The sequence below is a fragment of the Phaenicophaeus curvirostris genome, chromosome 8 (assembly GCF_032191515.1).
Source record: "Phaenicophaeus curvirostris isolate KB17595 chromosome 8, BPBGC_Pcur_1.0, whole genome shotgun sequence".
Lineage (NCBI taxonomy): Eukaryota > Metazoa > Chordata > Aves > Cuculiformes > Cuculidae > Phaenicophaeus > Phaenicophaeus curvirostris.
In genome coordinates this window covers 6,710,018-6,723,837 of record NC_091399.1, presented here as the reverse complement: position 1 = coordinate 6,723,837, position 13,820 = coordinate 6,710,018, and the positions used below count along the sequence as shown (strand labels likewise).

Here is a 13,820-nt window from a genome sequence, read left to right as displayed (position 1 = left end):
GGATGTATGCTGTTTAGAAAGTGGCTGCCAACAGCCAACACCCCGATCTGCTGCAGGTCCAAGGCAGAGGAACCCATCTCCTCCAGCTCCTGCTGCCTGTGCTCTACCAGGTTCCGTCTGCAACTGAAGAGCTTTGCAAGCTACTCCCATCACAGACTTTTGGTTTGGTATGCAAAACCCTTTGCACACAGGCAGCACAAACCCATAATCTGATTACCTGCACTGATCCCAAGTCAGAGATTCTGACTTCAGATCTTCTTCTGACTTCTCCAAGAAAATAATGCATTTTTAAAAGCACACGACACAGACCTGGGTGGAGAGAACATGGTTTAATTAAAGGCAAAGCTGATTTCAGCAGCTGCAGTTCTTGAACAGACAGACAAAAGAACACAAAAAAAGCTTACAACACAAACCAGTTTCGTTGCGGGCCCCTTCCCTCACTCCTCCGAGCGTCAGAGGATAGGAGGGGTGTCCCAGCCGAGGGTCGGACGCATTCCCAAGGCCGGATGCTCATGCACAAGTGGAACGGTGCGGCTGGGACCCTGGCACTGCCGGGAGCGAGATGGTGTACCTGGTTAGCTTGTCTAGGGTGCAAGAGTCAGTGACGGTTCAAACACTGGAATGTCGCAGCTGCCTGGGCGCACAGCTCAACACGCAAACCGGGAGGGCTGGAGAGAAGTACAGAGGGGTTTGGTTCATGTTACCACTGGGTAGGAACCACAGTTTTGGACTTTTTAGAGGAAATACAGCTTCGAAATGCAACAAAGAACGGCAATGTTGCTAAGGTGGAGATGGTGGGGGAGCTGCTTGTACCCCTGGCGGGTGCCGTGTCTCCTCTGTCTTCCCTTTTTGGATTCTTTGGGGCAGCCCAGACTCCAGTGTCACTGCGGCTCCTGCATGTGCTTTGCTCTGCAGGTGACTGCCAGCTGAGATCCTGAATCATCACACAAACCCCTACTGCTAAACACAGCAAATGGACATGGAGATTGTTTCCGTAACTTCCCTGGGAAGCCTAACAAAAATGCTGTCCTTCTCTTTAATGAAGCTTCCAGTCTTCCTTCCCCCTAATAAATAGCAAATAAAACATTTTCCTTTTCCCTTCTGCACCTTTTCATCTATGAACAGCACTACGCTTTCTTCCACGCGTGGACATCGCACGTGTGGCCACAGGCGCCTTGAATTTCATTCTGGAACAGAAAGTTGGGGGCTGCAGCTGGGACAGGGTGCGCAGAGGGGACGGGTTTCTGCAGAGCTGCTGTGTGCCTGTGCGGGGAGCAGACACTCCACACTGTCCAGGCCGACTGTCGGCTTTAGCCAGCCCTGCTGGACCCCTGATTATTTTCTGCGAGGTGTTGCACATTGGTAATGAAACTACTAGCGTCCAGCGAAGATGGAGAGAGAAAGGGAAAAAAAGAAAAAACAAAGAAAACCCCATTGAAAGCTTTCTACCTACCGATTAAAATGAGTCAGGTTGTGTACGCACAGGCTAGCCTGCCCTTTGTGGGGCTAGCCACTATGCTACAGTAAAATGTACAGGAAACAAACATTAATTTAAAACCCCATAGCAGTGAATCTGCTCATGCAGCAGAGTGCTGCGATGCCCCACGTCACCGATAGCAGCTCAAACGCTTACCGAGATGAGGGCATTTCATGCTGGAGTCTCTAACCCACCCGTGGGCTGACCAAAGCCTTTGGGCGAAAGGTGAAGTGGTGTCAAGTGCCAGGCTCTCCTTCATGAAACTCCTTTGCTAGCCAAGGAGAGGGAGCCCCACCTCACCACCAACCACCTCTGACCAGAGCAGCAGCTGGGGCTTTCATTGCTACACACTGACTACGAAGCACGTCTGTGTACGGAAGATTTCAGTGTGATCTTACTACTGAGATAGTAATAAAGACGTTTAGGAGTAATTTCAACTACATTCTCAGTCAGCAAAGCAATCATTAATGGATTCCTATTTTGTCTCCCCAAAGAGAGGAAAAGGATTGAGAAGTTCTCGTTGGCTTCTCCCATCTGCCCTTCATTCTCAGCTTTTACTTCCTGTGTAGCTGGGGACATGCACGATGGAGAAGGTGAGAGGTGGTGATATCGGGTTACTGAGTGAGACAAACAGCAGTTCCCCTCTCCCTCCAGAGGGCTCAGGGATGGGAGAGTTCCTGATGTTGTTTTCTTGCACTGCAGACGTTTTGTGCACACTCAGTGGGTTGGTGGAGCACTTACACCCTCCTGACAGCGAGGAACAGAAGAGAGGGCTGTCACCCGCACAGGACCGTGTGGGCCAGTCCTGCAAACCCAACATGCCATGGTTTATGGAGCCTTCGTTTGCAAGGGTTGCCACCTCTGTCTCAATGCGGTGGGTTCATGGTGCCTTGTCCGCGTTGCTGCTTCTGCTTCTGCTGCATTAACAGCTGCTCCAGGGCCGAGGGTCCAGGGTGCATCATGGAACTGGACCAGATGGACTGAAAAGAAACAGCCAACACAGGCACCAGCTTGCATTAGACAGCCTTCCTCTGACAGATGAGAAAGCAGAGACAGCCTTCTACATTCTCCCTCTCTGTCATTCATACCTTGCTTATCGTCAAAGTTATACAGACTTCAAAGAAGGCCTCCTAAAGAGAGGCTCCCCTGGAAGAAGCTTATCCCTCTTCCAGAATCCTCATTATCACAAAAATCCATCCCATGTTAATGATTACTAATTTTAAACTAGTCAAAGCAAGTGTTATCATTTCTTCCAGTGCTGCCAGCGTGGTCTTGTTTTGCAAAATATTCTAGAATAGCAAGAACTGGAAAACTGTGACATCTTCCAGCACTGGCCTCACCCCTCACCTCCCACGCTGCCTGCATAAGTGAATGTGCAGGAAAAACCTTTGGTTCCTGATGCTAAAGCCCATCGCCGGATCTTCAAGCCCCACAGCCAAGCCCCCATTCCCAAGCACAGTTTGAGCCAAACTTACCTTCAGGCTCTCCATAAGCACGGCTGAGGAGTCCTCCATTGCGGGGGGCCCCTGGGCGGCCCAGGTACCACTGGGAGTGCTGGGCTGGTGCCAGCTGCTCTCCGAAGAGGACGACGTTGCTGGGAGGTAGTCCAGACCAAACCCTCCCATCGCTAAAACAGGAGAAAGACAAGTTCAAAGGAACGCAGCAAACACACCGCAAAGCAAACCCCATCAGCTGGCTTCACAAAAGCCTGGAACAAGTGCCGGCACTTGCCTGGCTTATCTGTTTTCCAGCGGTCTGCGACTCTCCTCTCTCTGTTGTCTGGAGCCCCAATAGGTCCAAAGTTGGAGAAGGGAACAGAATTGTGGTTATGGGTTGGAGGGGAGCTTGGCAGGCTGCTGGGGTTGGAGGAGTGAGGAGACTGGCTGGCTGGTGTCGAATGATCTAGTGATTACAAGGCAAGAGGAAAACCGTCAACAGAAACAGCAGGAGCCTCCCAGTTTTGAATTTCCTAGTGCTGCTACAACTTAGGCCATCACCCAGTTTTCTTCAGTGCTGCAAGTCAGTTTTTATTCCCTCTATTGCACAAGTGTAACGCAAATTCTCAAGTTCTGAGTGAAAATTTTTGTGCCTACACAAGAACGGAATGACTGCGTTCAATGCACGCATGTGAGCACCAGAAACCCGGACTCGGGGACTCCCTGAAAGGGAGTTTTCCTCATGCTTCTCAAACTAAAACAAAAATACCTGTCTCCAAGCTTGACAAGCCATAAAAAACACCAATAGGAGTTTGCAAGTTTGCAACTTGAACTCTTAACTCTGAATGCTTTACACTTCTATGAATCTTAAAAGTGATTCAGACCAGACGCTAGTACCGAGCAAATGAGGAGAGAATGAGGAGAGCAAGCACAGAACAGCCAGTCTGCAGGCAGGAGAGAACGACGCCTGAAGACAATGTGGCAGAGCAGGCTGGCAGGAGACTGTGCAGTCTTGAATGAGGAGGTGAAGGGAGAGGAAGCTGAAATTACGGGAGCCATAAACCCTGCTAGAGTAAAAGCCCTTTGCAGCTCCTTCTGCTTCACTTGCAACAGTTATTCCTAGTTCGCTGCATAAGTCTCAGTGCAACCAAAAAACCTCATCCAGTGCAGATGCTATTTAAAATCCATTCATTTCTTAAATTCAACTAATTCCCCCTCCTCGCGGTCTTCTGGATTTTTAGAGAGAACATAAACATGACATCATAGATAGTAATTATGTTGAATGAGTAAAACCTAAGGAGAAAGCTGGTTTGCTTTGTAGGCTGCTTAATGGTAAAGAAAACCCCAAACCAAACTACTGCCACATTTTCCTCCTCGGTCTGCAGTTTCTTTCCCTTTCAAATATCTGCATTACAAAATCCAGTCCTTCCTGTTTTTTTCCAAAGAAGCAGTGCTGAAAGCATATGGCTGTTTGAGTCAGAGCCCTACTCCCAAATGCTTGTCAGGAATCTCAGTTCAAGAGATTTCAGGACTTAACACCTCCTACAACATTTATCCTGCTCAACTACTTCATTTAAAACCCAGGTTCTTGCACTATATTAAGTAAAGGATCCCCTCATATTTCTGAGGGCATATAAAGGAAAACAAAGATAAACCTTTAGACACCTTGTCAAGAAGGTATTTTTTCTAATTTGCAGTTACATTTAACTCACAGTAGGTTCAGAATTAACTCAAATCCTCTTAAACCACTAGACACAAGAGAAACCATACCAGGGATTACCTGAGCTGGCTGGAAGGGATGGAGACCATGGAGTCCCTTCAAAGAGAGAATACAGTGAAGTCTCCTGGTGGGTAACTGAAGGGGTGGCTTCTGTTTTTGTGCTGGTATTCATGTTTTTCCCATATACCTCATTGAACATGCTGTTGTTTGGGTATCTTTCCTGCAAAAAAATTGAATGTGAGAGTTTAGATATTGGACTTCTTTCAAATACTGAGACTGTACAAAAGAAAACTGTAGATCAAAACATTTTCCTGCTATTTCCTGAAATATTTTCCTAACATAACTCCTTTTTCCCCTCCCCAGCCTCCTCTTGGACCACTCTATTTAACATGAAGTCCATTGCTTTTGGAATCAGGACAGATTTCTCCTGGCTGGACTGCAAAATCTTCACAAAAATCTTTACATTCCTAGTACTTGCAAAAATTGCATCAAGACCCTGCTCAGGTGCCTGAGAGAGAAGGGGCAATCCATTGCTCAGGAAATATAAAACGCACGCTCCAAACACTTGAAGATGAACCTTCTCAGTTAGCTCCATGATTCTACTAAGAGCGAGGGGCCCATGAACTCAGCAAGATTCAGCGGCACATCTGCAGAACTATTGCTAGGACAAAATCAGGAAGATGACTGAAGGCAAAGAATCTCGCCGATACACACTGAAATAGGGCACCTGGATGGATTTCTTTCAGGTTTTCCACTGGATTGAACTGAAGGGTATCCCCATATGCCTCTGTACTTGGCATCGGTGAGGCCATAATCTCAAATCCTGGGTTCAATTTTGGGCCCCTCATTCAAAGAAAGACATGGAGAGGTTGGAGCACGTCTGGAGAAAAGGAACAGTGCTGGGGAAGGGACTGGAGAAAAAGTCTTATGAGAAGCGGCTGAGGGAACTGGGGTTGTTTAATCTGCAGAAGAGGAGGCTAAGGGAAGACCTCCTTGTTCTCTGCTGTTCCTGGAAAGGAGGTTGTGGTGAGGTGGGTGCTGGTCTCTTCCTCCAAGCAAAAAGATGACAGGAATGGACTCAAGTTGCACCAGGTTCAGACTGGACACCAGGAAAAATCTCTTCACTGAATGGGTTCTTGGGCCCTGGCAGAGGCTGTAGGGGAGGTGGCAGAGTCCCCATCCCTGGAGGGATTTAAAAGACGGGTGGATGAGATGACCAAGGACATGGTTTAGTAGTGGACAGGTTGGATTTGATCTCAAAGTCTTCTCCAACCAAACAATTCTATGATTCCGTATATCTGCCACATTACCTAGTTGAAACGGCAAGCTCAAGCAGCAAAGGGCTACAGATTCTGGTTTTCACTCACCTGATTAAGAGAAAAGCCACTGAGGGACAAGAAAGATGATGACTGAGACATCAACTCTGATGGTTTTTCCAGCAGGGACTTCTTCAGAAACCAAAAAGAGAAAAGGAGCAGTTAGTGTTCAGAGCAGTGAGCAGGAGGAAAGCTACCAGAAACTGCCAAGGTGGTTTTGGTCACATTTAACATCTTCCCTCTATTTTAACTCCAGCACCTCGGAGGGCAGGGGGAAGAAAAACAAATGCAGAAAATCAGTAGCTTCCTTACTGACTGTAATTAATGTCTAAAAATCAACAACCACAGCAGCTGAGAGTCTCAGGCAAAGCCCGCTGCCAAAACAGCTTTTCAAATCCTAAGTGTAATATTCTGTCTGTTACAGCTAGAGGGGAGACTCCTGCCAAAAGAAACTTTGGTTGTGTAGAATCTTGTTAAGACGAGAGAGGATCCTTCCTATTGATCAGAGAACCCCTTCACACACAACTGTACTCCCATAAGCTGCTGCTGACACAGTATTTTTTGGTTTCAAGAGCATCCCTGCTTCACTGACATTCTTAGATGGTAAAAGCAGCCAAGTACTGTAATTTTTAATTGGGTTAAATAGTCCAAGCTTCATTTAGTGCTCTCTCGTTTTCATTATAAATGACTGCAGAGAGGCAGAAAAAAGAAAAATCCCAGTTTTCATAACTAAGGTTCCAAAACTCCCCATGGGATCCATGTTAAGATATTAGGGACTATGACCTTTTCCATCATTTACGTCATGCCCTCTCATACTGCTGTTATTTCCAGCATAATATTTCCCAGCTTTCTCTTTGGTTTTTACTACTGTTAAGCAGTGAAAAAGAGTGTCTCTGAAACAAGAATAAATAGGACCAGTTATCATCAATACAGAAACTAAAGGAAAATTCTAGAGCTCAGCTAGTGAACAACCAACACCACCAAATTTAGGAGCAGGATCACCAAGCTACAGACCCAGTGAAGTCATACGTGAAACTCTGTGATTGAAAACAAAAGCTGCACCCTTATTCCTAATAAAAACCCTCTTGCACATTGGATATTTTTAAATGCATTGTTCAAACAACAAAAAACAGAACTAGATTCCCTCTCTCTTTAACATGGTCTCAGTATCTGGAATATCTCCGTCTTATGTTTACAGGAGAAAAGCAAACAGCCTCATTTTCTTGGCAAGCAGCTCCTAGCTTGTTAGATTTTCAACGTGACAACTCATTACTTGGAAAGCGCATTTTAAAAGGCAGACAGAATTCACACTCTGCATATCCACACAGCTTGCATCAAGAATTTCCTTCCATTTGTCAGCAGTCAGCAACTGGAAGAGCTTCAAAGGAAGCTGCTGAAGAAGCAGCTATTGGTTTCTTAGCAAAGGTATCTAACAAGACAGATGTGGGTGTCTATTTTGCTACTAGCTCCACGGGAGGGCATGTAAAATTGAGGAATAGACATAACCAGAGTCTATTACAAGTAACTCCTCTTTGTTACTGCCACAAATCTGAAACTGCCGTATTTAATGAGCATGCTTGTGGCCACACCAGAAAGGCAAGCTGCATTTTCAGAGGCAATTTACAAATACAGCAGCTCAGACCCTCCAGCTACTGAACTAGGAAGGTTTTAACATACTAATGTAGAAAAAATTAGATCTCAGTCTGTAGGAAGTGACTACTTCTACAGGAGTTACTATTTAGCCAGTTGTTTGCCCTTTTCTCCCAAAGCCATCCCATCCTTTTACAATCTCTTCCGCATTTAGCAGTGCAGCTTCCCCTGACTTTATGCAATTTTTACACGCAGATTACAACAAGCCACGTTTTGCTGATGACTTCCCCTACCTGAATCCTCGCTGTGCTGCTCCTCCTCCCCCTTACCACTAACCCCATAGAGCTGCAGAAGGGCTAGTGCATTAAACGACGCATCGAGGTCTCTCCTGGGGGACTGCACTTACAAAAAAACCCCACTGTTTCAATTCCTGAACAAACTCGCTAGCGTGGATTCAGCCCAGGGCCTTCAGCTGGTCTGAGCTCTTGCCCTAGCTCAAGGGTGAGCAGGGAATTGGACAAGAGGGACAGGAGAGAGAAAGGAATTTCCCATTTCTTATAAAATTTCACAGAAGAAAGATGCCAGTTAGAGTGAGAAGCGGCAGAATTACATCAAATACATACAAAGAGGCTTCGTCCAGGAAGAGAGGCGAGAGGCCCCAGCAGAGCAGGGTAAAGATCAGGAGGATTAGAGAAAATCAGCTCTTCCTCCTCCTCCAAGGCAGCCAGACTCTTTAACAGGTCCGGAGGAAGCAGAGGGGAGCTCTTGGGGTCCTAGTGACAGAAATGAGCACAGTGAGACAACAGAAGGCAGAAGGGGGAACAGCAGGAGATGGCGAGGAGAGGCTATGCCACAGCAGGACGAGAGAAAATAGCAAAAGAAATGCAGAAGGTGGCATGCAGAAGCGTGAGGTGCACAGAGAGAAATCCCTGAGCAGAAAACAGAACTAGCCAAGTGGCCTAACATGTACTGGGAGGAGCACTGCATCATCAGAATGACAGGCAACTAGTTTTAAGTAATGGAGTGTGTGCTTCCCATTGCACCTATGCCAAGTACTGAACCTGTTTTCACATTCAAGGCCAACAAACAAAATCTTAAAATTATTCTTTGATAGCTGACATGGGAGTAATTTAGGTTTCAAGTAAATTACGTTTGTATCTTCTTCCCTCCTCTGTTTGTAAGTTTACATTCCATGAGACTTATTTCCACTGCTAATGGCTGCTACGTCAACGTGCACCTGACGAGAGCACTGGGCCAAAAAAACCCTGCGAAGTGCTGAGCAGACTTGACATCTTGACTTTTGTGAGGGATGCTTATGGCAGCCACATCTCAGGCACAGCTTGTGTCTGTACTGCACTGAGCCTGTAACATGGCAAGGCTTCCCTCATAGGGATGAGAGCAAGGCTTGGACTCTCATTTCCACCTGAAAACCACAACCTGCCATCAGGGCAGGGGCAGACTCCTGCATGTTGTCTGGCTTTTCTCTCTGACGGACGAGCCAAGTGATCTCAGCTGACCTCCCGAAAACCCCAAGGGCACTTAAGAGACATATCTGACCAAAGGTCTGAAGAGGTCTGTGTTCAAGTTTCCTTATAAACATCACACAAAGCACTCGGACAGCTCCAAAACTGTTAATAAATAACAGACTGCAGGTTTTATAAACAGCAAACAATTGCATGAGCAGAAGCAACTTATTCCATTAGTGCAACCATAAGAACTAAGGAAGCCTTCAGTGCATTTGCTGCATGGTGGGATTTGCAGGAAAAACAATAACAAAAAAATAAAAAAGAGAAACTGCTCCTACCATCCTTGATTTCCAGCCTCAATCTGGCCACAATGGTTGGACTTGATGATCTAAGAGGTCTTTTCCAACCTGAATGACCCTATGACTCTAATCTGTGACTGCAATCTCAGCCGTTCAACACATGATACTACAGAGGCACTAGCAATTCATCTAAAGCGTAAAACTTCAACTGCAGTTCCTCAGAAGGCTTTTATGGTTTTCATCAGTTGCCACACAAGACTCTTCCCTCAAACTATCTGCTGCCATCCCTCCTGACCTGACAGACAGCACAGAGATCAAGGTCACATCAATACTTAACACGTACTTCAAATCAAATCTTCAAGACCCAGAACACACACAGAGCTAACTACACCAGAGAACTCATCACTGTTTGCTGGAATCCCATTGACTGACATCCTACTAAATAAATTCACATTGACCTACTCGGGGCTACAGGGCATTCCTGAAACAGAAAGTCCTAGAGGTGTCAGAAATATCTGAGCCTTATTGGTTTTCACCACTTATTGCATGGATCTTTACCTCAAAGTTCATCCTGGAGACAGCATCCTGCTCTGGGCGGAAGACTCCTTGCCGTTTTCCCCTGCGGTCCATGTTGGACTGCTGTGCCATCACCCTATTGTCACCCATGCCATAGGAAGAGTCCCAGTAATATTCTGGCACCTTGACTTCTGAGGGGTTCTGGTTATATGGCTCCATTGGGAAAGGCTTCATTTTTTTCTCCAGAGGTTGCTGTTGCATCACAGGAGGCTGTAAGGACTGTTCAAATAATTTTAGAGGGTCCTGGGCCTGCAGGTAATAGGATTGCTTTACAGGCATGATCTTCCCCAGCGAACCTTGGACTTGAGGAGGGTTCCAGAGCTGCTTCGACGAGTCCGACTGCGGATACTGAAGCAGAGACAAACGATTTCACCAGCAGGTATGAATGATTAAATGAATGCCCAACTTCATTCACATTGTTGATCTGGCTCACTTGTTAGACATTTCACAAACATTCCGATTTGCTACGTTTTCTACCAAAATCAACAGTTGGGCACCACCAACAGGCATCTAATAGTCCCTCAAGCGTAACCCTGACTCGAATCCAGTACCTTATGAGTATAAAAGTATAACAGAAGTACCTTCTGAGCACTTTTATTAAGACACTGAACCAGGATTTGGCTGCCTGAACACCAGGAGGGTCTCACCATCGAGTCCAGACATGCCAGAAGGGAGATTTTCTCCAACACAGTGTGAACACAAAACTAACCGCTGTGACGAACTGACACGGCAAGGCAGGTGGCCAAAAGAAGAGTACGGGTGAAGTTCAGATTCAGTCATCATTACTCAAACAAGAAAACTATAAAGGTCTAAGTCAGAAATATCACCTTCATATCTCATCTATTAACAGAAACGCAGGGAAAACCCGTTCCAGTAGATACTCTCCTCTTCATTAGAAACTCGTATGTTCACGCTTCTTAAACTTCAGCTCTTTTTCAAATTCACAGATCAAAATTCCCCATTAAGGTCTTCAATGACAGGCTTTAGAAGGCAATCCAGGAATGCTATTATTTATTTCTAAACGAAGCTTAGAGCACCGCACTAGTCAAGCTTACCTGCTGGAATCCAGAGTGGTGTGGTGGGCTCTTCCCCAGGCCCTGCACAGCTTTCGTGGGGGACTGTTGCTGCTGCTGCTGGGCCAGAGCTTGGACCTGTAACTGGCTTGCGGACTGTGCTGTTGCCTGAGCTGGTAAAGATGAGAGGGGTTGCTGGGAAGGAGGTGGCGTTTGCTGAGGTCCCTGGGTCATTGGCCCTGGTCCGGAGGGCCGTTGCTGGCTGTAAGGAATGTGGGACTGTTTCCCACCTTGCACCTGGTTTCCTGCAGGCGAGTGAGCTGTGGGCTGGAGGAAGGTTCCTGGGACAGAAACACCACCAGGGAAGGTGTACCCTGTACTCATGGAGAAAGCCACAGGAGGGGGGACAACATAGGCTGGCGGTGGAAATCCTGGAAAAAATAAAAATGCAATTTTAACCACAATTTGGCAGAACAGGTGGCTCCCTCAAGAAAACATTTAGTGGTTTTGAGTGTTTTCTGTTCCTATTTTGCTCCTTTAGTGTCTCCTGTCCTCACGGTCTAAGCACAGTTGGCATGCACGCACTATATTGTCCTTTCTCACGTTTGTGTGTGCGTGGCTGTGATCACAGGGGGATTCCAAGCTTGTTCTTGAGTTTTTGTGCAATATTCCCAGCCTTGGTAACAGCCAGGACAGTATCTGGCACCTCAATCCTTTTTCCTCCCTGTTTCCTTTTTCTTTCATGATTCTGGGGCTTTTGATGCTTGAATCCCAGTCCCCACCCCCACAACACAGTTTTCAGGACTAAACTTGTGGAGCAATGGACAGAAGCAATCGATAAGTCTGGTGATCCTCTGAGAGGAGGCAGTAGTCTCAGGATCAATTAAGATAGAGACAGATGGTAAGCAAACACATTCTCACATCCGCAAGATCAATTCCTTTCTTGTAGTTCACACTGAAAAGCCGGGTTTGGAGGGCAAGCTTCCGTTGTGTGCCTCACAGGCCAGATGTTACGCTGACCTTGGGACAGGGATGATGCCCCTCTGTCTTATACCAAGCAACCACACACAACAGCTGCAGGGAAGAGACAGCTTCCAGCTGTTTTGTGAACAAACATGGGCTGCAAGGTATGACAGGAACACTCCACAATGAAATGGGAGCACGCAATGCAGCAACAACAGCGCATAAGACCACACAAATTACAGATTGAAACGCTAGCACCACTACAAAAGAAACTGAGCTTTAAAGAATGCAGCGTGATTGACCTTTTGTAATGGAGTCTTATGCACAGAGGATGCTTCCTCCTGAGCTAGCAGAAGACTTTGTCATGCTTTGACTAACTACAGGAACAGCCTGCTGTTAAGTTCCTTCATCTCACACCCACTAACCAAGAAGGAAGGTGGCAGATTTCATGACAGACCTTGATTCCAAAGCATAAGCAACCTTATTTATCTCCTTTTACTTTTTTACGTCCATTCTTTACTATTCTGAGGGTTCTCTGAGTGAGAATGCATGTTCTTTAAAACAGCTCCTACCTTCAGAGGCTCTAACTGCTACAGGATTTTCTTTGCAGTGAACAGTAAAATCACACTTCAAAAGAATGGTGCAAATTACCTGGGCGGCTAGGAAGGGGAGGGAAGGCTCCTGGGTGGTGAATGGGGATGAATTGAGAACTGCTGGCCTGACTTGGAGTCTGAGTTACAGGTGTTTTCCTGGCTTCAGAGACCGGAGTCTTCCTCATCTCTGTCTGTGATTTCACCTAATGCGAAAGAGTGTGAAGATGTTAGGTAACTTTTACTGTAATAACCCGCATGATGTCTCAAGCCAAAAAAATGAACTCCCAGATTGTCTGAGAGATTTTCTTTTCCCTAAGGGACTGGGAGAGGTTTGGAACACAGGGACCCAGTTCTCTCCGCATTGAGCTCAGGTAGGTTACCCTGCCTGTCCTCAGGCACTCCTTGCCTCACAAAAGCATTCTAAGGGTCCTACCCAGAAAATCGGCTTCTTCTCTAGCAAGAGGGTGGGAAACAGACGTGATAATATCCTTGGGCCGTACAAAAGAGAACCTACCATGCTGTTCACCTGCAGTGCTTTAAAAACAAAACAGAGACTGCAGATCTATTACGCTTCTCCTAGGGCACTGCTTCAACCTAACTCATGCTACTTACCTGCAGCACCTTAAAAACAAAACACCCCGCGTTCCTCCTAGGGAGCTCTTTAGGCCTAATCTACGCAGTGAAGTTTACGCACCAACTCCTGCATACTATCAGATTCTTTTGACCAAGAGCATATGAGAAAAAACAGAAGTGCTTAACCTCTTTCAGTTTACTGCATAACTGCTGTATGTTCTGTTAAAAGAGCTGCACCAGTTAAAGGCAGAGAGAAGAATGTAATGTAATGTTTACCTGATTCTGAGTCTGCTGCAGTCTGGGTCTTCCTGGAGAGGAAGACAGAGGGGAAGACTACTTTCCCTTTCTGTTCAGCTCGGCAGAACTGCCTGGAATGCAAGATGGAGCAGGCAGGAAAAAGACAGCAAGCAAGGAACCTGGGCAATACAGAAAGGGCCCAGAAGCAGACCTGACGCCAAGCTTCACAGGTGAGCGAAAGAAAGGGGGTTTTATTAGGGACCAAATTAAAAACTCCAAACCAAACCAACCAAACCTGTGTGGGGTCGATTTCAACAGTTAGCGCTGCTGAGTTAAAAGGAGTTAGAGGGCAAGTCTCTTCTGCCAAAATATAGTGGGAAAGGAGCAGATGCATTTAAATGCTTTCTTAAGTTAATTTCCAATTCTGAATTTCCTCATTCAGAAGTTATGGGACTCTAGCTTATTTTTGTGTTTAATTGAAAAAGTAGACTGGGAGGTTTGGTTCTATTTTTGACTTCCTGCTAGAAAAAGTGAGGGAACTCCACGTCGAGGTTCTCCTGA

At 46.2% G+C, this 13,820-nt stretch overlaps 1 protein-coding gene across 4 annotated transcripts in view; it reads right to left on the bottom strand.

Annotated features, from left to right (window-relative positions):
- Positions 1–310: 310 nt before the first annotated feature.
- The window catches only part of SMG7 (SMG7 nonsense mediated mRNA decay factor), a 53,598-nt gene continuing 40,088 nt past the window's right edge, over positions 311–13,820 (bottom strand). For 2 of the 4 annotated variants that reach the window (XM_069862311.1, XM_069862312.1), the window contains exons 15-23: positions 12,508–12,652; positions 10,936–11,324; positions 9,863–10,228; positions 8,163–8,312; positions 6,001–6,081; positions 4,694–4,853; positions 3,209–3,379; positions 2,953–3,104; positions 311–2,457 (exon numbers count right to left, since the gene is read on the bottom strand). In XM_069862311.1, the coding sequence (XP_069718412.1) occupies positions 2,344–2,457; positions 2,953–3,104; positions 3,209–3,379; positions 4,694–4,853; positions 6,001–6,081; positions 8,163–8,312; positions 9,863–10,228; positions 10,936–11,324; positions 12,508–12,652 (1,728 nt within the window). In that variant the 3' untranslated portion in view covers positions 311–2,343. The remainder of the gene's footprint in view (positions 2,458–2,952; positions 3,105–3,208; positions 3,380–4,693; positions 4,854–6,000; positions 6,082–8,162; positions 8,313–9,862; positions 10,229–10,935; positions 11,325–12,507; positions 12,653–13,820) is intronic. The other 2 variants (XM_069862313.1, XM_069862314.1) reach the window with 2 other exon arrangements.